The following is a 26958-nucleotide window of genomic DNA, read 5'->3' as shown; positions in this document are numbered from 1 at the left end:
TGTCCAATTGAACATTGTCCTTTCCAGATTGATTTCGAAATGGAAGGATCACCACCTGAGTAATCCAAGTGTTCCAATAAGGAAATCTGCAGTGTTGAAAACCATTTAGAAAAATGGTTTGATTTGTATTTCAGTACAGACTTAAAAGCAGAACTATAGGCAACACTTTTTTCCCACTTTGGATAGAGTAAGGGAGGGTTCTAACCCATCTTTTTTTTTTTTCGCCATCTGTGTCCCATTGAGGAGACTGCACTTCACTTCCTGGATTTTGTGGGCAATTGTTACAGAAGCTTCCAGGTTTGCCAAATTGGAAGGAAGTGAGATTTGAAATTTACAGAGGTTAAAAGTAGATGTAAAGGCACAAGTTTTTTTTACCTTCATACATTCTTGCCTTTCTGGGGACTCGCTCTCCTGATTGGCATTTGGCAGAAGTGGAAGCCATTGGCTCCTGCTGCTGTCAATCACAGGCAGTGAGCCAATCAGGAGACAGCAGGGGCGGGGCCAAGCTTCGACTTTGTGTGTGAATGGACACACAGAGCCGCAGGTTGGCAGTGCGCCCACTTGTGTGTCCCCAGAGCAAGCTATTTGCTGTGGGGGTTCCCTGCAGAAGGGAGGAGCCAGGAGCGGCAAGGGACCGAGAAGAGGAGGATCTGAGCTGCTCTGGGCAAAACCACTGCACAGAACAAGTAAGTAAAATATGTTTGTTATTTAAAAAAAAAAAAAAAAAAAAGACTTTAAAATCAATTTAACCACTTGCCGCCCGCCGCAGTTTTACTGCGGCAGGCTGGCTCGGCTGTGCAAACCGACATAGTACTACGTCTGTTGCGCGCGTGGTGATGGGGGGGGGGGGAGGGGGTGAGCGCACGGCACGCTCTTGCCCCCTTTAGGCAGCGGGGATGCCGATGCATGGGGCCGGCGGCCGCTATTGCTGCCGGCCACCCGCAATCACTCCCCGCTGAGAGAGAACACCGGTCAGCTGTTGTAAACACAGCTGACTGTGCTTCTCTCTGAAATGATCCCAGAGCACCTGTGATCCTTCTATATAGGATCACAGGTCTCTATGATCATCTCACAAGCTCCTCCCTCCAGTTAGTAAACCTAGGCTCACATTTAACCCCTTGATCACCCACTAGGTTAACCCCTTCCCTCCCAGTGTCATTATTACAGTAACAGTGCATATTTTTTTTTTTTTTTTTAAATCAGATAATTTTTATTAGAAAAACTTTTCATTACAAACAACAGAGAAACAAGAAGAGAAAGATACATCCAATACAGTGAGACCCCACCGGGTGTTAATGGCACGTAACATCAAACAGTAATTGACACTGGATTGGCTACAAGTATAAATTCCCACTTCCAGAGATAACAAGAATGGATGAAGTAAAACATACCTCTAAATCAGGGATCCCCCTAGGTTCAAGGAGAATGTACCAGTGCACGTAGTAGTGCCGGCACCCGGATCTATAACCAGTGGAACATCCTTGAAACCGGCCACGCCATATTGGAAAACATAACCGGACAGAAAGATAGAAAGAAAAAGAAAGAAAGATAGAAACCCAGAGACAGAAAAAGTTAAAAAAGATAGCAGTTTGGTGGTGCAATCTCCACGCATAAGGGGGGGACAGCAAAGAGCCCCCCCCCCCTCCACTGACAATCTCACCTTCCCACCGAGTAAAAAGGGGTATATAATCTGGTCTGCCCTCACCCATAACGTGACTATCCAGGCCCAATCTAAAATAAGGAATGAAGCCAGCAACAGACTCAAGGGGCTGAACGAACAACCCCCCCCCCCCCCAAGGAATCTATTAGTGACCAGGTGTGGAGGAGCCAGGCCTGGCACATCCAACCATGGTCCCCAGATGCGCTCAAACTTCATGGGGCTCCCCCTATGTAAATAGGTCAAATGTTCCCTGGCCAACAGAGATTTAACCTCTGCCGTCCATTCCGCATGAGTGGGAGCAGACGGAGAAATCCACTTCCTCGCGATCAGTTTGCGGGCGAGAAACAGGGTCCTATGGACTGCCTCAAACACCCCTGGAGTATACAATTCCTCATCCAACCAGCCCAGGATGCAGAGCTTTGGGTCCTGAGGAAGCTTCAGCCCCCATATAGTGTTAATGGAGCGAAGTACTTCAGTCCAGTAACGGTGTAGTTTTGGACATCTCCAAAGCATGTGTAGTAGTGTTCCCTCATGAATCTTACAGCGGGGACAGAACGGAGAATCCCTCCTGCCCCAGCTATGCAGTCGTTGCGGAGTCCGATATGTGCGATGCAGTATGAATAATTGTGTGAGGCGTTGTGAGGCCGACAGGGACACCTTGGGAACATTGTCTAGAATTCCCGCCCACTCCTCCGACGTTAGCAGACCCAGTTCGTCTGCCCAGACCGACCTGCACCTATAGGTCATGGCTCTCGACACCTGTTCCATATAGGAAGAATATAAGGAGGAAATTTGTCCCTTCTTCGCCGTAGAATTTACTAGGCTAATGAGTATAACCGGGTTACAGAGGCCCCACGGGGATTCCCTGGACTGTGCCATAATGGCATGCCGCAGTTGCAAGTATTGGTAGAATAGGGTGTTAGGTAGCCCGAATTCAGCCCGAATGGTCTGGAAGTCTTTGAGAGTACTCCCCCCATACAATTGCGAGATGAGTAGGATGCCATATCTAGCCCACTGTAGGGTATCCCGGAGTCTATCCAGCTCAGGGTAGTTGGCATTACACAGTATGTGGGAGAACCTGGAGAACCCCCGGTAGGCAAAGTGATCCCGAGCCCTACGCCATACCTTATCTATCAAAAGCAGAGTCGGATGCTGAGGAAATGTGCCCAGCTCCCCACTCTCCAAGGACTCCACCAACGACTCCCCCACCAGACAAGTCACAAGTATTCGGCGAACCGGATCGCCATCATCAACCTGGGACCAACCCGTGAGATGCTGTAATTGGGAAGCTAAAAAATAGTAGAATGGGTTGGGAACCGCTAGACCCCCACTGTCCTTAGTTTCCTGTAGCGTCTCCAGGCGGATCCGAGGGGACTGCTTCTTCCATATAAGTGCACGGTAAATAGTGTTGAACTGCTTGAAAATATGGATCGGAATCCATACGGGGGCATTATGTAGAACATACAATAGTTGTGGATTCCAAATCATTTTGATAAGATTGCACCTACCAACCACCAACAGCGGTAATCTGGCCCAGCTGGACAGTTTCTCCTTGAACCTACCTAGTAGTGGGGTCACATTAAGTTTAACATACTGCCGCAGATCGGGATGTACAATAATACCCAAGTACCGAAATTCGGTCACCACCTGGACCTGAGACGCCAGGGGCGGAAGAGCAGCCCCCAACGGGTCCAACGGCAGCAGCACCGACTTGTCCCAATTGATGCGGAAACCCGAGAAGGATCCAAACTTAGCTATCAGAGTCATCAATTCTACCAAAGAGCCCGAGGTATCACCAAGAAACAACAAAGCATCATCGGCATATAATGCAATTTTTTCTTCCCCCTCCCCCCTTCTGAACCCATGAATGGCCGGGTTGGCCCTAACTGCTGCTGCCAAAGGCTCCACAGGCAGGGCGAACAGCAGGGGTGACAATGGGCAGCCCTGCCGCGTGCCCCTGTGCAGTGGGAACACCGGAGACAGCATATTATTGACCCTCACACATGCCATAGGGGCGTTATACAGTAATTTAATCCACGCTATAAACCGAGGTCCAAACCCCAGTCATTCCAGAACAGCCCAGAGATACTGCCACTCAACGCTATCAAAGGCCTTAGCCGCATCGAGTGACAGTATAGCCCTGTTCCTGCAGTTGTCTGGAGGTATCTGCATGCTCAAGTACAGCCTGCGTATATTAGTTGCCGTGGATCGCCCTGGTATGAACCCAGATTGGTCCCCGTGTACAATATTAGAGATCACTTTGGACAGGCGGTTGGCCAGCACCTTTGCAAAGAGTTTGAGATCTGTCGTGAGGAGGGAGATAGGTCTATACGAATCAGGGCGGGTCGGATCCTTCCCAGGCTTCAATAGAACAACTACCACTGCCTCATACATAGAGGGGGGAAGTGACCCCCCCCTCCGAGGAGGACTCAAGGGTGTGTAGAAGTTCGGGCAGCAGCACCCCACTGAAGGCCTTATACAACTCGATAGGAAGCCCGTCCGCGCCCGGTGCCTTCGAGTTAGGATAATCCGCCAGGGCCTCCTGGAGTTCCTCCAACTTAATGGGTGAATCCAGTAGAGCCCTATCGGCTGTGGCAAGCTGCGGCAACTGGAGGTCCTGTAAAAATGCCAACAAGTCACTCGGGTCATAAGACACCTGGGAAGCGTAGAGATCCCTAAAGAATGTATTGAAGCCCTGTAATATAGACGGAGTATCAGAAACTACATCCCCTGAGGGGAGCGTCAATCTGTGGATTATCGGAGGAGGCCTCTGCGCCCGCGATATAGTTGCAAGCATATACCCAGTTTTTTCCCCTTCTTCAAAGTATGCCTGTGACATGAAAAAACTTTTGTGTTCAGCCTGCTGCTGCTGGATAGAGCGAAAAAATCTCTGTGCCTCCAGTCCACAATCCTGGTTCTCCGTTGTGGGAGACGCCAGAAAGGCACCCTCCGCCCGGAGTACCGCTTCACTGGCATCCCGGGCCCATTGCCTACTCAGATTTAACAGTTGAGATTTCCTTTATACAAATACCTCTAACAAAGGCCTTCATGGTATCCCACACCATCCCCGGAGCTGCGGAGTGTCTGTTGTCGGCAAAGAAATTAGTAAGTTGTGTGGCAATCTGGGCGTGATCAGGAAAGAGTGAAAGCCAGAAGGGATTCAGCTTCCACTGCCTAGGTAAACTGGGTCGCGGCAACCCGAGACACACCAACATCGGGGAGTGGTCAGAGAGTCCACGCGCCAGATAGGTGACCTCGGGTGCATAAGAGAACAGCAGGTCAGAGCCCAGAGCCAAGTCAATACGGGATAATGTAGAGTGGGACAAGGAATGACAGGAAAAGCCCGCCTCCAAGGGGTGCTTGCTACGCCAGATATCCAGAAGTCCCAGTTCCCCCAGAAACCTAGCAAAGGGAGTGGGAGTCCTGGATCCTCCGGGGCAAAACCGTTTATGTGTGTCAAGGGTGGGATCAAGAATATTATTAAAATCCCCAACAGCCAACACCGGGAGTTGGGGGTGAGCACCGAGAAACCGGGACAGACACTCCAGCACCTCAAACGCAAATGGGGGAGGAACATATATATTAGTGACAATACATTTAAGAGTATCCCACACCCCCACAAGAAAAATAAATCTCCCATGAGGGTCAATCAGTGAGTCAAGAGTCTCAAATCTTGTAGAGGCTGACACTAGGATGGACACCCCCCTAGAGTACTGGGTATGAAAAGAGTGAAATTGCACCAGGAATGTAGAGGTACGGACACAACCCACAGAGTCATTAGGTGAGTTTCTTGCAGGCAGACTATAGCAGGACTACGGTGTGACAAGGAAGTCCATATAGCAGTACGTTTGCGAGGGTCCCCCAGGCCACGGACATTCCAGGAGATCAGAGTACCAAGTGGGCTAGCCATGGTGGGTGGTTATCACAGAAGGGGCTGCCTGCATTCCACAAGCAAGCCAGGGGAAAAGCCGCCAGCAAGGTAATCCAGTGAGGGACAGTAACACCGTCTCAGGGAGGGCAGTCAAAGGCTCGGGTGAGTCTTGTACATCATAGCCGAGCAGCGCGGGTCGTGGAAATGCACCATGGTAGGAAAAGGATGAGGACAAGAACAACAAAAAGGAAGCAAACAAAGTACAAACGATGAGAGAACACACAGTTGATGGGGAGCCCAAAGGGCGGCTCCCATCCAATCCCCGCAGGGAAACATCTGTGAGCCCGTAGGGCTTAAGGGGGTAAAGTGAAGAGGGCCCAAACTCGTACAGTCCAGAACATGAGGCCATTCCGAACAAAGCTGCAGTTAGAACGGCAAACTGGAAAATACAAACTGTTGCAAACAAAAGGGAGACCGTTCAGCTCCCGTTAGGGTAAGTAGTGACCCATATGCAAGGTATAGAGGCTCACGCTGCCCCGCATCCTCAGGCCGCAGCCTCCCGCAGCTGGCGTTCGTGGCGATCCAGCCAATTAACTGCCATGGTGGGATTTTCAAAGAAATGGACAGCACCATTCGCCACTACTCGCAATTTGGCCGGGTATAACATGGAGTATACCAATGGTATGGCACGCATACGCTTTTTAACTTCAGTAAATCTTGCGCGTTGCTTCTGGAGTGCCGCAGAAAAATCAGGGTATATAGAAATCCGCGATCCTTGAATCTCCATACGGGGTTGTTGTCTGGCTAGTCTTAGGATAGTGTCTCTATCTTTGTAGTGCAGAAGTTTCAGCAGGAATGGGCGATCAGGGGCCCCTGGTGGCGGAGCCCTGAATGGCACTCTATGTGCCCTCTCCACTGAAAAGAAAGGAGAAAGGCTATCCTTTCCAAAGGTCGCCAGTAGCCAGTGCTCTATGAACTCCACTGGCGTCTTGCCCTCTGCCTTTTCTGGTATGCCCACCAAGTGAAGGTTACTGCGGCGCAGCCGATTTTCCATGTCCTCCAGCCTGGCCACCGCCTCAGAGACCCCCGAGGAGTTCGTTCTAACATCATGTATAAGGGGTTGCATTTCATCCTCCACCACACTAACTCTGCCCTCCAAGGCCGTGGCCTGCTCCCTGATCTTTTGCATATCCTGCCGCATATGTAACAGTCCCTCTTTCATGCTTTTCACTTCCACAGTCAGGTCAGCTAGGGAGGCACCATAGGTGTGCACAGCCGTCAGCACATCCTGAATAGTAGGGGCAGGTGGTTCAGAGCCCCCAGGAATGTCATCTTCCCTCCGGAGCCCCGTGGGAGTACTCACTGTGCTTTCAGTGGGAGCCATGGCTGCATCTTCCTGCCCGGGAGAGGAGATCCGCTGTGCAGGAGAGTGGCTGGGCTGCTTGTTCGGAGAAGCTGCGGTCGGCTTGGACTACGCTCTCTGTGAGGCCGGGACATGAGCTAACTACTCCAGCCTGGAGAGTGCTGCAGGCACCTTGTCCTTGGGCCTGTTTGGGCGCTGGCAGGCTTTCCTCCTTCCTCCTTGTCATGGCTGCCGATGCGGTCTGGGACGCTGCGGACGGTGCCGTGGATGGGCAGACACGGTTTCGGAGCACTCGGGCGATGTTTACAGCGAGTGAGGGTCCACAATCAGGATGATTTAAAGTCAGGATGCCGGAGCCGAAGGAGAACACGTCCGTCTACATGAGCCACGCCCCAGTGCATATTTTTAGCACTAATTACTTTAGTAATGTCACTGGTTCCCCCAAAAGTGTCAAAAGGGTCAGTTAGGGGTCCGATCTGTCCGCTGCAATGTTGCAGTCCTGCTAAAACTCGCAGATCGCCATCAAAAAATAAATAAAAACGACATAAATCTTTCCCCTAGTTTGTAGGCCTGATACTTTTTGCTCAAACCAATCAAAATACACTTATTGCGATTTTTTTTACCAAAAATATGTAGCAGAATACAAATTGGCCTTTGGAGTTTTACAAGTGTGAATGGAACCTTAGTCAAACTTTATCAGTGAGGGATTTTGCCAACATGAGTAAAAATAATGACTGCATATCTTAGGCCTTGTTCATACCTGGGCATCTGTGATTGCAGATAGAATCACTGATTCCACCTGCGATCCCAAAACACTCTGCAAAATTGACAAATTGCACCACCCTGGTTAAGGTGCCATTCATTTTCAATGGCACCTAAACTCGAGTGCAATTTTGCCGCGATTGTCGTGTAATAAATCACGCTGCAATAGCGGCAAACCGCCTCATGCAAAGCTTATCGACTAAGAGAAGCTTCTGCTCCGACAAGGATGGCTGCAATTTGTCATGAGTCAATCGCGGCAGAATCGCACTCGCATTAAGGTGCCATTTAAAAAGAATGGCACCCGAAGAAGCATGGTGCGATTTGTCAGTTTTGCAGAGTGTTTTGGGATTGGTGGCAGAATTGCGGCGTTTATGCCAACAATTGCAAACTCCCCAATCTGAATGAGGCCTGAATGATATTTAGGTTTTTAATAGGACAATCAATAGGACATTCATCAAGACAAACTGTACCAAATGCAGTTATAGTAACTCATGCAACTTAGTAAATTGACCCAATGGAAGGAAAAATGCCGGCAGCTTAGTTAATGCACTGAATGGCAGGAAGAACTGCAGCTTAATGAATGGACCCTATGGCAGGAAGAACTGCAGCTTAGTGAATGGATCCTATGGCAGGAAGAACTGCAGCTTAGTGAATGGATTCTATGGCAGGAAGAACTGCAGCTTAGTGAATGGATCCTATGGCAAGAAGAACTGCAGCTTAGTGAATGGACCCTATGGCAGGAAGAACTGCAGCTTAATGAATGGACCCTATGGCAGGAAGAACTGCAGCTTAGTGAATGGATCCTATGGCAAGAAGAACTGCAGCTTAGTGAATGGACCCTATGGCAGGAAGAACTGCAGCTTAGTGAATGGATCCTATGGCAGGAAGAACTGCAGCTTAGTGAATGGATCCTATGGCAGGAAGAACTGCAGCTTAGTGAATGGATCCTATGGCAGGAAGAACTGCAGCTTAGTGAATGGATCCTATGGCAGGAAGAACTGCAGCTTAGTGAATGGATCCTATGGCAGGAAGAACTGCAGCTTAGTGAATGGATCCTATGGCAGGAAGAACTGCAGCTTAGTGAATGGATACTATGGAGGGAAGAACTGCAGCTTAGTGAATGGATACTATGGCAGGAAGAACTGCAGCTTAGTGAATGGATCCTATGGCAGGAAGAACTGCAGCTTAGTGAATGGATACTATGGCAGGAAGAACTGCAGCTTAGTGAATGGATCCTATGGCAGGAAGAACTGCAGCTTAGTGAATGGATACTATGGCAGGAAGAACTGCAGCTTAGTGAATGGATCCTATGGCAGGAAGAACTGCAGCTTAGTGAATGGATCCTATGGCAGGAAGAACTGCAGCTTAGTGAATGGATACTATGGCAGGAAGAACTGCAGCTTAGTGAATGGATCCTATGGCAGGAAGAACTGCAGCTTAGTGAATGGATACTATGGCAGGAAGAACTGCAGCTTAGTGAATGGATACTATGGCAGGAAGAACTGCAGCTTAGTGAATGGATACTATGGCAGGAAGAACTGCAGCTTAGTGAATGGATCCTATGGCAAGAAGAACTGCAGCTTAGTGAATGGATCCTATGGCAGGAAGAACTGCAGCTTAGTGAATGGATCCTATGGCAGGAAGAACTGCAGCTTAGTGAATGGATCCTATGGCAGGAACAACTGCAGCTTAGTGAATGGATACTATGGCAGGAAGAACTGCAGCTTAGTGAATGGATACTATGGCAGGAAGAACTGCAGCTTAGTGAATGGATACTATGGCAGGAAGAACTGCAGCTTAGTGAATGGATCCTATGGCAGGAAGAACTGCAGCTTAGTGAATGGATACTATGGCAGGAAGAACTGCAGCTTAGTGAATGGATACTATGGCAGGAAGAACTGCAGCTTAGTGAATGGATTAGTAAATGGATCCTGTAACAAGAAAATCTTCTGCAGTTTGGTGAATGGACCCTATGGCAGGAAAAACTCTGCAATTTATTGAATGGATCCCTTGGCAAGAAAATGCTAAGAATTATTTGCTTGCACTGGCAGCATTATCTCACTAATACAATTTACTTTCTACAATGCTGAAATCTATGATTTTGTTCCATATTTCAAAAGCCAGGACAACACATACATTATATTATACCAAATATTGATAAATTATAATTGCTTACTGTAACCTTTTCAGAATTTACCATGCATGTCCTGTTATGATTTGTTTTTAGAGGACATGAATGAGCAGAAAGCTCCTCTGCTGGCAACAATCATTTTAAGGAGTCATTAAATTTAAAGTATAAGTCAATTATTTAAAATATATTGTAATACCATTCCCGTTTTTATATAAAAAGTTTCAGGAAATCAATGACAATGAGTTTACAAGATGTTATACTGCAATGAAATATGCATCACACATGCTGATTAATAATGGTAAATGTCACTTTTAAAGAGGTACAACAATCCAAATACATAATTTTAAGTTATGTTGTATAGCTAGTTGTAAAAAGTATACAGGAAGCCTGGCAGAAAAAGAAAGTCATTTTATAAAGATTTCTATACAGCATTTAAGTGCTCTGAGAAAGAGATGTACAATGAATGAACAGTAATTTGATTCAACATCATTTCACCACTGCCATCTGTATGACTCACTTGTCTCTATAGACGTCAATCACTTTCTGCGTACTCGCTCTCTTCTCTTACCTGTGACTGTGATACAGTATACTATATAACTGCCAGCAATACCAGAATGTGTAACTGTCTTTGGCAGGTATGAAGACCAGTGGAAATAAATAAAAGTCCAAATCCTGCCAAAACCTTTATTATCTCATGTTGGATGGAGTGGGAAAGGGTTATAGTCTCTGCCAGGTTTTTATTACTGTCTGTGTCCCTACTGATGGTTTCTTTTTTAACTGTTGGCAATGTTTTTATTACGGTTTGTGCCTTCCAGTCCTGGTGATTATTGCTCTCTCCATTTCTTTTATGGGAATTACAGAGACAGAAGGTGAAACAAATGTCTCCAGAAGGGTCACAAGCAGACTAAAACTTGACAGAAAATTGAATTGCTTTTCTACTCTTCAAAACAAAACAAAAATAACAAAAAACAAACATGGACTTTTAACCTACCCTTTAGAGCCGGTTCACACTACTGCGACCTCTAAGTCGCCTCATAAGGGGCGACTTGTTAGCACGACTTCAGCGCGACTTAGCGCGTATTCAGTGCGACTTGTATGATAGACGACTTTGTACGACTTTGTATTTGGCCAATCAGAATATGATGGTTCTGGGTCATGCTCAATCACACAAAAAAAAGTTCTTAAAAATTGTCGTTTTTAATAGAGAGCCAATTATTGAAAAAATTATTGAAAAAAAAAAAGAGATTTCTTTGGATTTCGTGTCTGGGGGGTCTAAAACGTGTACCTGTGAAGTTTCAGCTCTGTAGCATGTCCAGAACCAGAAAAAAAAAGATAATTCTTAGAATTTTTAGTAGCACAGGGATAGGGCTCCGCTCATTTCACACCTGGGCGTTTTTTTTCAGGCGTTTATTGGGCATTTTTTGGGCATCTTTGGAGGCAGGCATAACATCTGAACTTCTGTGTAGGGGTATATATACATACACACACACACACACACATATATGTATATATACACATACACACATATAGGTGTGATAGGAGTGGAGCCACATCCCTGCAAATAATTTCAGTAGCGCAGGGATAGGGTTCCGCTCCTTTCACACCTATATGTGTGTATGTGTATATATACTGTGATATTTGGGGGAGATAGCTCCAAGGGATCACATGCACAAGCCGGGTAAATGTAATCAAGAAGTGTTTTATTCTCTTCAAAACAGAAATAAAGCTTCCAGCAGCCAACAGTCCAGAAAATAGGTATAACTTAAAAGTCCGCTTAATTTCAGCACAAAATGGAAATTATAAAATAATACCAGCTCTTTGCAGGGGTTTTACCCCAGGTATATGGTCCCAAGCAGCAGCTTGTATCCGGCCACCATGCAGCATGCAAACACACTCCTGTTTCTCACAGCTCAGTCTCCCAGGTGTATCACCAGCTCCTACTCTCCACACCCACTGACACAACTTCCTGTCTTTAAGAGCTGTTCTCCCTGGGAGAGGGCTTAACCCTTGCCTTTCTGAGATCCCATACTTCCCTTACAGGGACCACAGTCCAAATATTGGTGCAATGTAACATCCATCCAGGACCCAACCTCTATGACCTCCACATATCCCCCCCCTCTGCCTCAAAGCGGAGGTGTTGGAGGCACCATTAGACACCATACAATGGACTCGGGAGAGCGCATCGGCATTCTGATGCTGTCTCCTGGGCCGATGCTCTACCATAAAGTTGAATTCCTGGAGGGACAGGAACCACCTCGTCACCCTGGCATTGGTCTGCTTGTTTTGTGGCATCCAAGTCAACGGGGCATGGTCGGACACCAGGCGAAACTTCCTACCCAGTAGGAAGTAGCGCAGAGAGTCTAGTGCCCACTTGATGGCGAGACACTCCCGCTCCACCACAGCATAGTTTCTCTCTGCCGCTGTCAGTTTCCTACTGAGAAAAACGATGGGGTGCTCTTCCCCATTGACCACTTGCAACAAGACAGCACCCAGTCCAGCATTCGAGGCATCCGTCTGTACTACAAACTCCCTGGAAAAATCTGGCGCTACTAGCACCGGATGCTCACACAATGCTGTTTTAAGTTTCTGAAAAGCTTCCTCGGCCTCTGCATTCCATGTTATCATCACGGACTTCCTCCCTTTTGTTAAGTCCGTCAATGGGGCCGCAATAGTAGCAAAGTTGGGGACGAACCTTCGATAGTAACCAACTATGCCCAGAAAGGCCCGGACCTGTTTTTTTGTTAGGGGGCGGGGCCAGTTCTGGATGGCTTCTACCTTATTCAGCTGAGGCTTTACTAGTCCCCTACCCACAATGTACCCCAGGTACTTCGCTTCCTCCATCCCAACAGCTGACTTTTCTGGATTTACAGTAAACCCTGCTCTTTTCAAAGAGTCTAGGACAGCCTGGACCCGAGATAGATGGGACTCCCAATCAGTGCTGAAAATGACAATGTCATCCAGATATACTGAAGCGTATCGTCCATGGGGCCGTAATGTTTTGTCCATAGACCTTTGAAACGTGGCTGGGGCGGAGTGTAAACCAAACGGAATTCTTTTATATTGCCAGTGGCCTTCTGGCGTGGAAAAAGCTGTTTTTTCCCTGGCTTCCTTGGTGAGGGGAATCTGCCAATACCCTTTGGTAAGGTCTAGTGTGGTAATGTACCGGGCGGGACCCAACCTCTCAATCAATTAGTCTACCCGGGGCATCGGATATGCGTCAAATTTTGAGACTTCATTAAGTTTTCTGAAGTCATTGCAGAATCGCAGAGTGCCGTTGGGTTTTGGTACCAGAACGATAGGACTTGACCATTCACTCTGCGATTCTTCAATGACGTCAAGTTCCAACATTCTCTTTACCTCTTCAGACACCGCTTTCCTATATGCTTCCGGGATGCGATAGGGCTTTAAGCGGATTTTTACCTTGGGCTCTGTAACAATGTCATGCTCAATTATGTTGGTTAAACCTGGCAATCCTAAAAACTTCTCTTTATTTCTTTGCAGAAATTCTCTCACTTGTTGGCTTTGGGACTTAGTCAGGGTGGCAGCGACCTGCACTAGCTCAACTCCTGCAGGGTCCTCTACAGTGACCCCCCTACCACAGCGGATACCTGATCTCGGTCTCTCCAGGGTTTTAGCAAAAAGGTCTGCGGAACCTCCCGGATGGCAAATAACAAGGCCGGGAGTAACATGTCCCAATCTTTGCCGTCCCTCTGGACCACTCTTTTTAGCATGGATTTTAAGGTCTTATTAAACCTCTCAACAAGGCCATCTGTCTGTGGGTGATAGACGGACGTTCGCAACTGTTTGATCTGAAAAAGTTTGTAGAGGTCCGCCATCACCTTAGACATAAACGGGGTACCTTGATCCGTCAGGATCTCCTTGGGTAGCCCAGTGCGTGAAAACATATGGAACAACTCTCGGGCAATAGCCTTGGAGGTTGTTTTCCGTAATGGGACTGCCTCCGGATACCTGGTTGCGTAGTCTAATACTACTAATATATATTGGTGTCCCCTCGCAGATTTTACTAAGGGCCCCACCAGGTCTATAGCAATCCGCTCAAACGGGACCTCAATTATAGGCAAAGGAACTAAGGGGTTCCTATAGTGCGACACTGGTGCTGTTAACTGACACGTGGGGCAGGAAGCACACTACCTCTTTACCTCTGCCTTCACGCCTGGCCAGTAAAATCGGTCAGTTATTCTGGCCTCTGTTTTCTCCGCCCCCAGGTGTCCGCCTAATGCGTCATTGTGAGCTAAATCAAGGAGCTTTCGCCGACACGACTGGGGAACCAGCAACTGTTCAATAATTTCCCCTCGGCTTTCAGTCACTCGATAGAGCAAATCCCCAATGAACGCAAAGTGTGGAAACTTTTGTTCTGCCACTGGTATTTGTGGGACTCCATTCACCACTGAAATCTGTTCTCGGGCATTGACTAAAGAGGGATCCTGTAACTGGGCGGAGCTAAATGCCCCCTTGGATATGTCCAGGTCTGGGTGCACTGGTCTAGGGGAAACCTCCCCTTCAGCCTCCCCAAGGGGAATCTGCAGTGGGGAGAGTTCCTCCTCATCTCCCCCCAACATGACCTGTAACAGAGAGTCTTCCCCCCCCCTCAGGGGTCAACTCAGGTTTGAGACCTGAAACATGAACGTCATCAGTCATATCAACATTTTCTATTATACCAGTACCACCCTTAGGTGTTTCAAGGCTAACGGGGTGTGTTGTGGGCAGTTCTGGACCGGACCCCTGAGACTTTAGCCCTTCAGGCCCCACTGTCTCTAGTTCTCTGGTAGTCCACTCTGCACCTGGTTCCATAGTTCAAGGAATAGTGGACAATCCCGCCCCACTATGATATCGTGGATTAAGCTGTTTACCACCCCTACTTCCTGTGTCACTGAGGTGCAACCATAAGAAACAGTCACAGGTACCAAGGGGTACTCCCTGGTGTCCCCATGGATACAAACTACCCGAAGAGTCTTACTCACAGGGCCGAGTCTCCCGATCACTCTAGCGTGGACCAGTGTCACCATACTCCCGGAGTCCAGTAACGCCTTGGCAGGAAGGTGGTTCACCCAAATCTCGCATTCAAATTGTCCTGCGGTTAAATCGAGATGGGTGGTACATGCTAGTTGGGCATAGAAGGAGACTCTCCTGCCCACCCCACATTCCATGGGCTCCTCCTGAAGCGGGCACTGCGCCCGGGTATGGCCCCAGGATCGACAACGCCAACATTGTAGGTCTCCCATTCGGTTGTCAGGGGCTGATCTCCGCGGATCTGGCGAAACTGAGGTAGGGATGCAGGTTTCCGGGTCTGGTAGGGCTCCCCTCCTGGATGCTGCAGCTGGCCGTCCTGCCCTTGATGTGGATTCCCGTCGACTGGCAGGTCCGAGCAGATCCTCCACCACGGTATACCTTTCAACCAACTCCACCAACCGGTCAACTGTTGCGGAGTCTCCATGGCTTACCCAGCGTTGCAGGTCATCCGGCAGGGACCGCAGGTACCTGTCCATCACCACCCGTTCCAGCATTTGTGGGCCAGACAACGTTTCTGGCTGCAGCCATTTTTTGACCAGCTGCACCAGTTCATGCAACTGAGACCTCGGTGGGCGGTCAGGCTGGTACCTCCAGCGGTGCACCCTTTGGGCCCTAACGGCTGTAGTCTCCCCTAGGCGGGCCAGGATCTCAGCCTTCAGCCGCTCATAGTCTTTGATGTGTTCCGTTGGAAGATCAAAGTAAGCCTTTTGCGGGTCACCAGTAAGGAAGGGGGCGATGATGCCAGCCCATTGGTCACGGGGCCATCCCTCTCACTCCGCTATCCTTTCAAAGGTAAACAGAAAGGCTTCTACATCATCATTTGGAGTCAGTTTCTGTAAAACATGGCTGGCTCTCCCGGCTATTTGGTTGCCAGAGCCAACAGCTACTTGCTCTCGTCCTTGAGCTAGCTGTTGTACTGCCTCCTTTAAGGCCGCCACCTGCGTTTGTGTAGCCTCCTGCTGGGCTGTAAGATGGGTGACCAGCAAGCGGGTAGTCTCCTGCTGAGCTGCTATAGCCTCCTCAGGGCGACGGTTCGCTTCTATGGAGGCTTGCTGCTGGGACACAGTGGCTTGCATTAGCGCCTTGATAACCTCCTCCATGTCTTTTTCTGCTGTATGCAAAGACTTCACCCACGACATGCAAATGGGTACACTGTCTCTTTAAAGTCACTTTGCAAATTGGCTTTTTCGGTTTAAATGCACTGCCCGCATCCGAAACACCAGTTGTGATATTTGGGGGAGATAGCTCCAAGGGATCACATGCACAAGCCGGGTAAACGTAAGAAGTGTTTTATTCTCTTCAAAACAGAAATAAAGCTTCCAGCAGCCAACAGTCCAGAAAATAGGTATAACTTAAAAGTCCGCTTAACTTCAGCACAAAATGGAAATTATAAAACAATACCAGCTCTTTGCAGGGGTTTTACCCCAGGTATATCGTCCCAAGCAGCAGCTTGTATCCAGCCACCATGCAGCATGCAAACACACTCCTGTTTCTCACAGCTCAGTCTCCCAGGTGTATCACCAGCTCCTACTCTCCACACCCACTGACACAACTTCCTGTCTTTAAGAGCTGTTCTCCCTGGGAGAGGGCTTAACCCTTGCCTTTCTGAGATCCCATACTTCCCTTACAGGGACCACAGTCCAAATATTGGTGCAATGTAACATCCATCCAGGACCCAACCTCTATGACCTCCACAATACATATATGTGTGTGTGTATATATACCCCTACACAGAAGTTCAGATATCATGCCTGCCTCCAAAGACGTCCACAAAAAAGCCCAATAAACGCCTGAAACAAAAAACGCCCAGGTGTAAAAGGAGCTGAGCCCCATCCCTGCTCTACTAATAATTCTAAGAAAAATGATATTTTTCTTATGGCGGTCACCCTGACATGGATGAGTTCTGTCACCCTGGCATAAAAGGAGCGGAGTCCCATCCCTGCTCTACTAATAATTCTAAGAAAAATGATATTTTTCTTATGGCGGTCACCCTGACATGGATGAGTTCTGTCACCCTGGCATAAAAGGAGCGGAGTCCCATCCCTGCTCTACTAATAATTCTAAGAAAAATTATCTTTTTCTTATGGCGGTAACCCCGACATGGATGAGTTCTGTCACCCTGCAATAAAAGGAGCGGAGTCCCATCCCTGCTCTGATAATAATTCTAAGAAAAATGATCTTTTTCTTATGGCGGTAACCCTGACATGGATGAGTTCTGTCACCCTGGCATAAAAGGAGCAGAGTCCCATCCCTGCTCTGATAATAATTCTAAGAAAAATGATTTTTTTCTTATGGCGGTAACCCTGACATGGATGAGTTCTGTCACCCTGGCATAGCAGTCAGAGTCAGTTCACCCTAAGCTACACTACGGTCACCCTGACACTTAACACTTTCCCTACAGAAACTAGATTATTGAATCTAACTATAGTGGTATATAGTACCCTAACTACACTGCATATCCCTTTCCTCACACTAAGTGTCCACCAGTGCCACGTAGCAGTGCCACAAATCCGTGTCCACCAGTGCCACGTATCAGTGTAACGAATCAGTGCCACGAATCAGTGCCACGAATCAGTGTCCACCAGTGCCACGTATCAGTACCACGAATCAGTGTCCACAAGTGCCACGTATCAGTGCCACGAATCAGTGTCCACAAGTGCCACGTATCAGTGCCATGTAGCAGTGCCACGAATCAGTGTCCACCAGTGCCACGCATCAGTGCCACGAATCAGTGTCCACCAGTGCCACGTATCAGTGCCATGAATCAGTGTCCACCAGTGCCACTCACGCAGACCAGGCAGAGATAATGGTATATAGGAACTGTAGGCATGGCTGCAATGTGGGGAATGCCTGGCTAATTTTCCTTCTTCTTCCTGCAAAGTCGGATCACAAGTTGCTTCAAATAAGATAAGGATCCGACTTGGAGGCGACTCCCATTGAAGTCTATTGGGACAGGTCGGGTACAAGTCGCCTCAAAGTAGTACAGGACCCTTTTCTGAAGTCGGAGCGACTTCAGTAGTGCCAATTAAGACGGCTCTCATTGGTTTACATGGGATTTGTTATGTCAAGCGACTTGGGGCGACTTGAGGGCACACAAGTCGCATCACAAGTCGCGGCAGTGTGAATGGACTCTAAATAGTAAAACAATAAAAAAAGTAGATGTACGTATGCGTATATATATATATATATATATATATATATATATATATACATACACACACACACACACACACACACACACACACACACATACACGCATATATACATATTATATATATATATATATATATATATATATATATATATATATATATATATATATACATATACACATACACACACACACACACACACACAGTATCTCACAAGAGTGAGTACACTCCTTAAATTTTTGTAAATATTTTATTATATCTTTTCATGTGACAACACTGAAGAAATGACACTTTGCTACAATGTAAAGTAGTGAGTGTACAGCTTGTATAAGAGTGTAAATCTACTGTCCCCTCAAAATAACTCAACACAGCCATTAATGTCCAAACCGCTGGCAACAAAAGTGAGTACAGCCCTAAGACTGCATTCACACTTGAGCGTACCGTTTTTGCACATTTTTTACCGCGATTTTACCATGATTTTCAGGCGTTTTTTGGAGGCAGGCATTGACATCTATCAAAAACGCTAGTAATCAGCCCAAAAAGAAGCTCATGTACTTTTTTCAGCTACAGGCGTTTTGCTTCAGGCGTTAAAACGCTCAGATGTGAACAGGGGCCATTTAATTGAATGGGGTTTTACTTGTTGGGCGTTTTGGAACCTTTTTTTTTTTAGCGTTTTTGGAGCTGAAAAACGCTCAAAAACGCCCAGGTGTGAATGGAGCCTAAGTTAAAATGTCCAAATTGGGCCCAATTAGCTATTTTCCCTCCCTGGTGTCATGTGACTCGTAAGTGTTACAAGGTTCAAGGTGTGAATGGGAAGCAGGTGTATTAAATTTGGTGTTGTCGCACCTACTCTCTCATACTGGTCACTAGAAGTTAAGCATGGCACCTCGTGGTAAAGAACTCTGAGGATCTGAAAAAATTTGTTGTTCTACATAAAGATGGCATAGGCTATAAGAAGATTGCCAAGACACTAAAACTGAGCTGCAGCACGGTGGCCAAGACCATACAGCGGTTTAACAGGACAGGTTCCACTCAGAACAGGCCTCGCCATGGTTGACCAAAGAAGATGAGTGCACGTGCTCAGCATCATATCCAAAGGTTGTCTTTGGGAAATAGACGTATTAGTGCTGCCAGCATTGCTGCAGAGGTTGAAGGGGTGGGGGGGTCAGCCTGTCAGTGCTCTGACCATACGCTGCACACTGCATCAAATTGGTCTGCATGGCTGTCGTCCCAGAAGGAAGCCTCTTCTAAAGATGATGCACAAGAAAGCCCACAAACAGCTTGCTGAAGACAAGCAGACCAAGGACATGGATTACTGGAACCATGTCCTGTGGTCTGATGAGACCAGGATAAACTTATTTGGTTTAGATGGTGTCAAGTTTGTGTGATGTGGCTTGTGTGTACAAAGACAAGTGTGTCTTGCCTACAGTCAAGCATGGTGGTGGGAGTGCCATGGTCTGGGGCTGCATGAGTGCTGCTAGCACTGGGGAGCTACAATTCATTGAGGGAACCATAAATGCCAACATGTACTGTGGCATACTGAAGCAGAGCATGATCCCCTCTCTTTAGAGACTGGGCCGCAGGGCAGTATTCCAACATGCTAACGACCCCAAACACACCTCCAAGACGACCACTGCCTTGCTAAAGAAGCTGAGGATATAGGTGATGGACTTGCCAAGCATGTCTCCATATCTAAACCCTATTGAGCTTCTGTGGGGCATCCTCAAATGGAAGATGCTTGTAGCAACGTGTAATTCCTTCAGTGTTGTCACATGAAAAGATATAATAAAATATTTACAAAAATGTGAGGGGTGTACTCACTTTCGTGAGATAGTGTGTGTGTGTGTATATCTTTTTTTTTTTTTTTTTTAATCATATACAATTGCTACACAAGTCATATTGTAACTGAATGTGAATTAAAATTACCTTTTTTTCTGCAGCTCTGCAATTTTCTGTAAACTGCAAAATGACAACCTGGAGGAGTTCTGTACACAAAATGTGTACAGAACACCCCTCAGAAATGTAATTTCCTGCTTATGTGATTGGTTTACTGATTTTCTCAGAAGTCTGCACTGAGATACAAATCAGACTTTGATCATCCACTGCAACAAAAATATCATTCTTGGTGAGATATTCCCAAGGGTTAATCACCTCTAAAGGGACGCAGACCCAGCAACTTTCCTCATTAGAGCCCTGCAAGTGCAGCAGCTGAATTATACTTCTAAAATCATTCCCATTGGATTCACTTTGCGCATAGAAAAGGACAAAAAAACAAACAGGTATTCCTTCAGAATAACAAAAAGGTAGGAATCTGCAACAAAGGTTGTTAAAATCATTGCAATATACATTGATCACCTAGAGGGGAATTTTTTTTTTCCTCAAATAAAGTGGAGGTACTCTTCAAATAACTTATAGGAATTCTGGCTATACACCTAACTATCCTTAAAACTACTCCCTCCCCCTTCGTAACCCCTACGCTAACTAACCTGTTTAAGAAAGATATATAAAAACTTACCTGTCTTCAGGTCGCCCCAGTTCAGTCATCTGACCTGGCTCCCCTGCATCATCCAGTGTGGCTTCAGGGGAGAGGAGGGACAACAAGTGGACCAATAAAGCCTAAGGGTGACATCCCCACTCCAGGCTTTACCTGCCATTGTCACAGTGCTCTCTCCTTTCCCCTGTGGCAGCCGCTGGCTGCCACAGGGGTTATCACATGACCAGACTGGAGTGGCCAGAAAAAAGGGAAGTACATACAGCTCTCTTACACAGGTTAGTTAGCATAGGTGTTAGGAGGGGGAGGGGATAGTTTTAAGACTAGTTAGGTGTATAGCCAAAATTCCACTTTAATGGTAGCCCCAGTAGAAAAATTTTAGGTGTAAACACACAAAAACCGGAGTTAAACTTACCGATCCAGGAGTCTTCCAGGACAGCCCTTGAGAGAAGGAGCTCCTCCCACTGGACAGCAAACCCATTGCCACTAGCTCTTTAAAAGGTGGTCCCTCAGGCACCTAGTCAGTTTATCCAAGAACCAAAGGACAGAGCTGAAAAATAGTCAAACAGTACACCAATTAATCCTATAAATACAAAGGGTGGGATTCTGCTGTCCTGAAAGACTCCTGGAAACAGAGTTACCGTTAAGTCTAACTACGGTTTTTCCCCAGTCGTCTTCCAGGACAGCCCTTGAGAGAATAAACAAGTAGTAACTCAGTTTTTAGGGGGGGACCACTGCTTGAAGGACTTTTCTCCCATACGCTTGATCCTGGCTACCCAGAATGTACAATCAATAGTGTCGATTGAACCTTGACATACTTGACCACATGGCAGCTTTACATATTTGTTCTGGGGTAGCACCGGTTCTCTCTGCCCAAGATGTGGCTAATGCTCTGGTAGAATGTGCATTCAGCCCTTGAGGAGGATCCAAGTGTAGAGTCTTGTATCCCTCGGAGATGACCATCTCTATCCACCTAGCTATAGTCCCTTTAGAGGCTTGTCTCCCCTTATGCTTTCCTGAGAAGAGAATAAACAAGGCCTCTGATGTTGTAAAGCTTTTTGCTGCTTCTAAATAAGCCATAAGACTTCTTCTGACATCTAGCAAATGTAGCTGCTTCTCCTTGCTATTAGATGGTCAATTGCGGAAAGAGGGTAGTACTATATCCTGACTCCTGTGAAGGGTAGAGGCGACCTTGGGAATAAATGTTTGGTCGGTCTTGAGAATAACCCTATCCTCCAATATCTGTAGGAAGGGCTCTCCGATTGATAAAGCTTGTAGTTTGCTGACTCTGCGGGCAGATGTCATTACGATGAGAAAAACATTTTGAGGGTAATAGGTCTTAAGGAGGCCTCTAAAAATGGCTCAAAGGGTTCTCTAATGACTGTAATAAGTTTAGCATGGCTGGTCTAGGATGGAGCACTGGGCCCACGATAGCAGGTTTCGATTGGAGGGTAACAGCGAAGGTGGTTGATCTGTTAAAGATAGTAGCAGAGAAAACCATGCCCTTTTTGGCCAAAACGGGGCAATCAAGATTAGAGATGTATGCTGTGTACCAAATTTTGACGGGAATTTTAGAATTAAGTATAGGGGGGAGGAGATGTAACAAAGCCTGAAAGTCCATGCCTGTAGTACAGCATCTACTGCCAACGGTTGATCCCTTGGATTTAGGGAGAAAAAAACTCTGTAGTTTGGTGTTCGACTAAGTATCTCTGAAAGGCCCCATAGGCATCCTTTAGATCTATCATTGCCATGAAACAATCCCTCTGGAGAAAACCCATGACAGAGTAAATAGACTCCATACGGAATTTTTTGTACCGTATGACGCGGTTTAATGGTCTTCGATTTAGAATTAGGTGGTATTTTCCCGAAAGCTTCTGTACTAGAAATGCATGCGAGTAAAAACCCCTGCCTTCTTCCTGTTTTGGTACTGGTATCAGAACTTTTTGGTCTACCAATTCCCCTATGAGCAGCGGCAAGGCCTGGGCTTTTGCTGGGTCCCTGGATAATTGGGTAATTAGCATTCTTGAGGGAGGCCTTTCGCTGAACTCCAAGGCATACCCTTTTTCGATTACTCCCCTGACTAAATTGTTGGAGGTTAATTTTTGCCACTGGGGAAGGAATTTCTCCAACCTTTCTCCCACTTAGCATCTGGCATCACTGCATTTTGGATTAATTTGGGTTAAAGAGCACATTTGCCCTTGGCCTCCCCTTCTGGCCAGACCAATGCTTTTTCAGTTTCCCTCTGTCCTGTTCTCTAGTTTGTCCCCGATGGAGACGAAAAGATTTTCTAGGAAAGGACCTCTTTTTAACTGGGAAGGTTTTCTTCCTATCAGCTGTACGCTTCAGGGCTTCATCCAACTGAGGGCCGAAAAGAAAAGTTGCCCGAAAAGGGAACGATACGTAGGCGTAACTTGGAAGCTGTATCCCCCGGCCAGGTTTTGAGCCAAAGTGCTCCCCTTGCTACCCACAGCGAAACTGCTCTGGCTGATAATTTCACTGACTCAGCCGAGGTGTCCGCAATAAAGCCTACTGCTTTAAAGAGCATGGGAAAATATCTTAACTCCTCCTCCCTGGGGGTACCCTTTGTCAGGTGCTCTTGCAGCGGTTTTAACCAAAATTCTAAATTTCTTGCTATGCAGGTCTTAGCTAACGCAGGTCTTAGCTAATGCCGGCCTTAGGTTGGCCACAGAGGTATACCATGATATTTTCAGGATTATATCGCCCCTTTTGTCCATGGGGTCCCCTAGGTGCCCCATGTCATTGAATGCCAAATAGGAATGTTTTGAAACCTTCGCTAGGAGTGCATCCAGCTTTGGGCACTGGTTCCAGACGGACTTCGGGTCCTCATTGAAGGGGAACCCTCTTTTTAGGCTATTTGAAAGGAAGGGCCGTTTCACTGGTTCTGACCACTCCCTGAGCACCAATCCGTCATGACTTGGTGCACTGGGAATACCTTGGGCTTCTTCTTACTCAGCCCTTGGTACATTCTATCATGCCTTGATAGCAGAGCTTCTTCTTCCTTAAACTCTAGGTGTCGTAGATAGCTCTGAGAAGTTCATTCTCTTCCTCCAAAGAAAGTCTGAACCTGGTAGATTTTGAGGCATCTCCCTGACTCTCCTCCTGTCCCGAGGAATCCAAGTCAGTAATCTTAGGGGGGTTCTCTCTACTCTCTGTAGGCTCTCCTGAGCCTGAAGCTAAAGGAGTAGGAGAGGTGGGCACCTGATAGGACTGACTACCACCCGTGCTTGGCACTTGCACATCCGCAATAACCTTCCAGGACAATTGAAAAGTGGATTGCACCTCATCTTTAAAAGAGCAGAGAAATTTTGAAAATGGAGAATCTTCCTCACTTTTTAACATTTGCTGAGATGCATGAGGGGCATAAGGTTTTAGTATAGCTAGATGAAAGCCTTGCAGCACAGGAAGGACACTTGGAAACATGGAAAATAAGGGGAATCTGTTTAATAAGAGACCCCCTGACTGATCCCTCCACATTGCCTAAGCTCAAGGTGCCCAAATAGCTGCTAAAAGATCCCCCCAGGATCTTCAGCGCTCCCCCTGTAAAGCCCAACCACCTCCACTAATCCAAAAAGGGATGCACAGGAAATATGGTTCTGGCCACTGCCAGCCTACCTGTGATGAGCCGGTGTTTGCCTCCCCTGGAGCTTGGGATGCTTCCATGCTGTCCCTCTGCTCCAGGTTGCTGGTGCCTTAAGCCTGTGCTGTCGCGCTTTAAGAGACACCGGCTTAGCCCTCCCCTTGCTCTCTACGCCTGGAGGTCTGGAACCACGACCTCCAGCGCGCAGTGATGACCTCACATCCGCCGGAAATGACGCCCAGCATCTTTCGGTTTGTGGCGTGCTGCAGCGAGGATGCCTATGCCTTCCCAACTGTTGATGCCGCTGATGGGTGTCAATCACTGCCCTCTCCCTAGCTGGGCACTTGGGAGGGGGGGCGGGAATCTCCGAACCCTTGCGGAGGGAACCCGAGGTCAAAAAGCTGCTCCTAAAATAAACAAGGTGAGGAGAACTTCTGGCTAACCCTGGCAGCCCTTAAGCGATGGAGTTCATCCAGCCCTCTCTTCAAAAAATGGTTCCTCCAGGCAACATGTCTCCTAGTGAGGAAACACAAAAAACTGAACAGGTGCCTGAAGGACCGCCTTTTAAAGAGCTAGTGGCAATGCGTTTCCTGTCCAGTGGGAGGAGCTCCATTTCTCAAGAGCTGTCCTGGAAGACGACTGGGGGAAAACACCCCATTAGGATTGCTCACCAGCATTGTCAGCTGTACTAACGCCTCTCGACAAAGTGGAGAATTCCAAACCCATATAGCCAGGTTCCACGATTCTCTAAAAAACTTTCTTTAGACTAAATATGTAGCTAAAGATCTTGTTTTTGTGCAGCTGGGTAATTTAAGATACAAGTTGTGAATGGCAATAACATTCTGCTCCTTTAAAGTGCACATAAGTATGAAAATGTAAAAAAAATGGCCATACCTTGTGCATCCATATCCTTCCTTTACGGATGATGTGTGTGAGGCGGGCCACACAGACTCTGTGTAGAGGCAAGTAGAAGCTCAGCTCTGTTTGTGGCAAAATTACAGAGAGGCCATAAGTGCTTCGATCGCCATTCCAGTTTCCATCGAATATAAGCGAAACAATGATCACTCCCTTCTCTGAAAGCACAAAAAACTTGACATCAATAGCCCCACTCTCTGCATTTCTTAAGATCTCGCCGTTTAAAGTGTGATTTGCCAGGAATGTAATCTCTCCGTCGCTAAGCACTTCCTCATCACTCTTCGGGGCCCAGATGTGCCTTACTCTTGGGCCTAGGATGTTATCCCAGTAAGCAAATGTGGCAGCCAGCAGAGGTGAATAGCCATCTATACTTATCAAAGTCTTGGCTACTGCTGGAGAAGGTGGAGGACAAAGGGCTGACATCTTTACATCTCATTGACAGACCGCTTCATTCCTGCATCAGGAAAACATAAACCAGTATTAATTAATGAATAAAAAAGATACTGTTAAATTACCACTCTACCTGTCCTATTTCATGGTATGAGTAAAATGTTCTATTGAACTTAGATAGTGTGATTTCTTGAAGTTAGCTCTGATTGCTTCAGCAAAAAACTGTCCTCTATTTTAAGGCCTGGTTCCCGCTACAATTTCTGCATTCTGGATACAATTCTGCATGCACAATTTTGATGCGTTCCGGTGCCTTTTCCCCTCATTTTTTTTTTTTCCCCCTTATCTCAATTAGGGACATGTTGGGTTCGCCATTCTGGTGTGTTTTTGATGCCTTTGAAGCCTTCAATAAAGAAAAAATGCAGCATATTCTACTTTTGTTGACTGCCCTGGAATGCACTGCATTGGTGTGAACTATGGGTATTGGAAAACGTGTTTTTGATACAGAATAAAAACGCACTGGACTGCATTTAGTGTGAACCAGCCTTTAACCAGTTCCTGACCGCTTATGTTATATTTACTGCGGCAGGCTGGCTCGTACAGGCAAAACTATGTAGGTCTACGTCGCTCGCCTGGGAGGAGCTAGGGGGCGAGCGGGTGCCACCGCCAGCGCGCTCCCGCCCGCGATCGTCAGCGGAGAAGCTGAGGCACAGGTCAGGCGGCTCCAATTGCCACCTAACACCCGCAATCGCTCCACACAGAGAGAGGACGGTCGGCTGTGTTTACAACAGCCGACCGTCCTTCTCCCTGAAATGATCACAGAGCTCATGTGATCCTTCTATATAGGATCACATGTCTCTGTGGTCATCTCAGAAGCCGCCACCCCCCCCCCACAGTTAGAATCACTCCCCTAGGGTCACATTTAACCCTTTGATCAGCTATACTGTTAACCCCTTCCCTGCCAGTGTCATTATTACAGTAACAGTGCATATTTTTAGCACTGATTACTGCAGTAATGTCACTGGTACCCCCATAAGTGTCAAAAATGTCAGTCAGGGGTCCGATCTGTCTGCGGCAATGTCGAATCCCCACTAAAAATTGCAGATCGCTGCCATTACTAGTAAAAAAAAAAAAAAAAAACAATAAAAAAGTACAAAACCTTTCCCGTAGACGCGATAACTTTTGCGCAAACCAATCAAAATATGCTAATTGCGATTTTTTTTACCAAAAATATGTAGCAGAAAACAAAATTGGCCTAAAATGTTAAAAAAATTTGACTTTTACATTTTTTTTTTGGGGGGGGGGGGGGGATGTTATATAGCAGAAAATGAAAAATATTGTATTTTTTTTTTTTTTCAAAATTGCCGCTCTTTTTTTGTTTATAACGCAAAAAATAAAACAATCACACAGTGATCACATACCACCAAAAGAAAGCTATTTGTGGGAAAAAAGGGGCGTAAATTGTTTGGGTACAGCTTTGCACGACCGCGCAATTGTTTATTAAAGTAACGCAGTGCTGAATCGAAAAATAGGGCCTGGTTATTAAGGGGGCAAATCCTTCCAGGTCTTAAAGTGATTACAGAGGAACTTCACTCTC

The 26958-nt window shown here is 46.9% G+C and overlaps 1 protein-coding gene across 1 annotated transcript in view; it reads right to left on the bottom strand.

The window, feature by feature from the left end:
- The window catches only part of C9orf72 (C9orf72-SMCR8 complex subunit), a 118326-nt gene that overhangs the window by 79837 nt on the left and 11531 nt on the right, over positions 1-26958 (bottom strand). Inside the window, exon 2 of the mRNA XM_082270714.1 lies at positions 24954-25428. Within this exon, the coding sequence (XP_082126840.1) occupies positions 24954-25397 (444 nt within the window). The 5' untranslated portion in view covers positions 25398-25428. The remainder of the gene's footprint in view (positions 1-24953; positions 25429-26958) is intronic.

Source organism: Pelophylax lessonae, assembly GCF_965119305.1.
Source record: "Pelophylax lessonae genome assembly, chromosome: 1".
In the NCBI taxonomy this organism is placed as follows: domain Eukaryota; kingdom Metazoa; phylum Chordata; class Amphibia; order Anura; family Ranidae; genus Pelophylax; species Pelophylax lessonae.
This window is presented reverse-complemented; position numbering and strand designations above follow the sequence as displayed.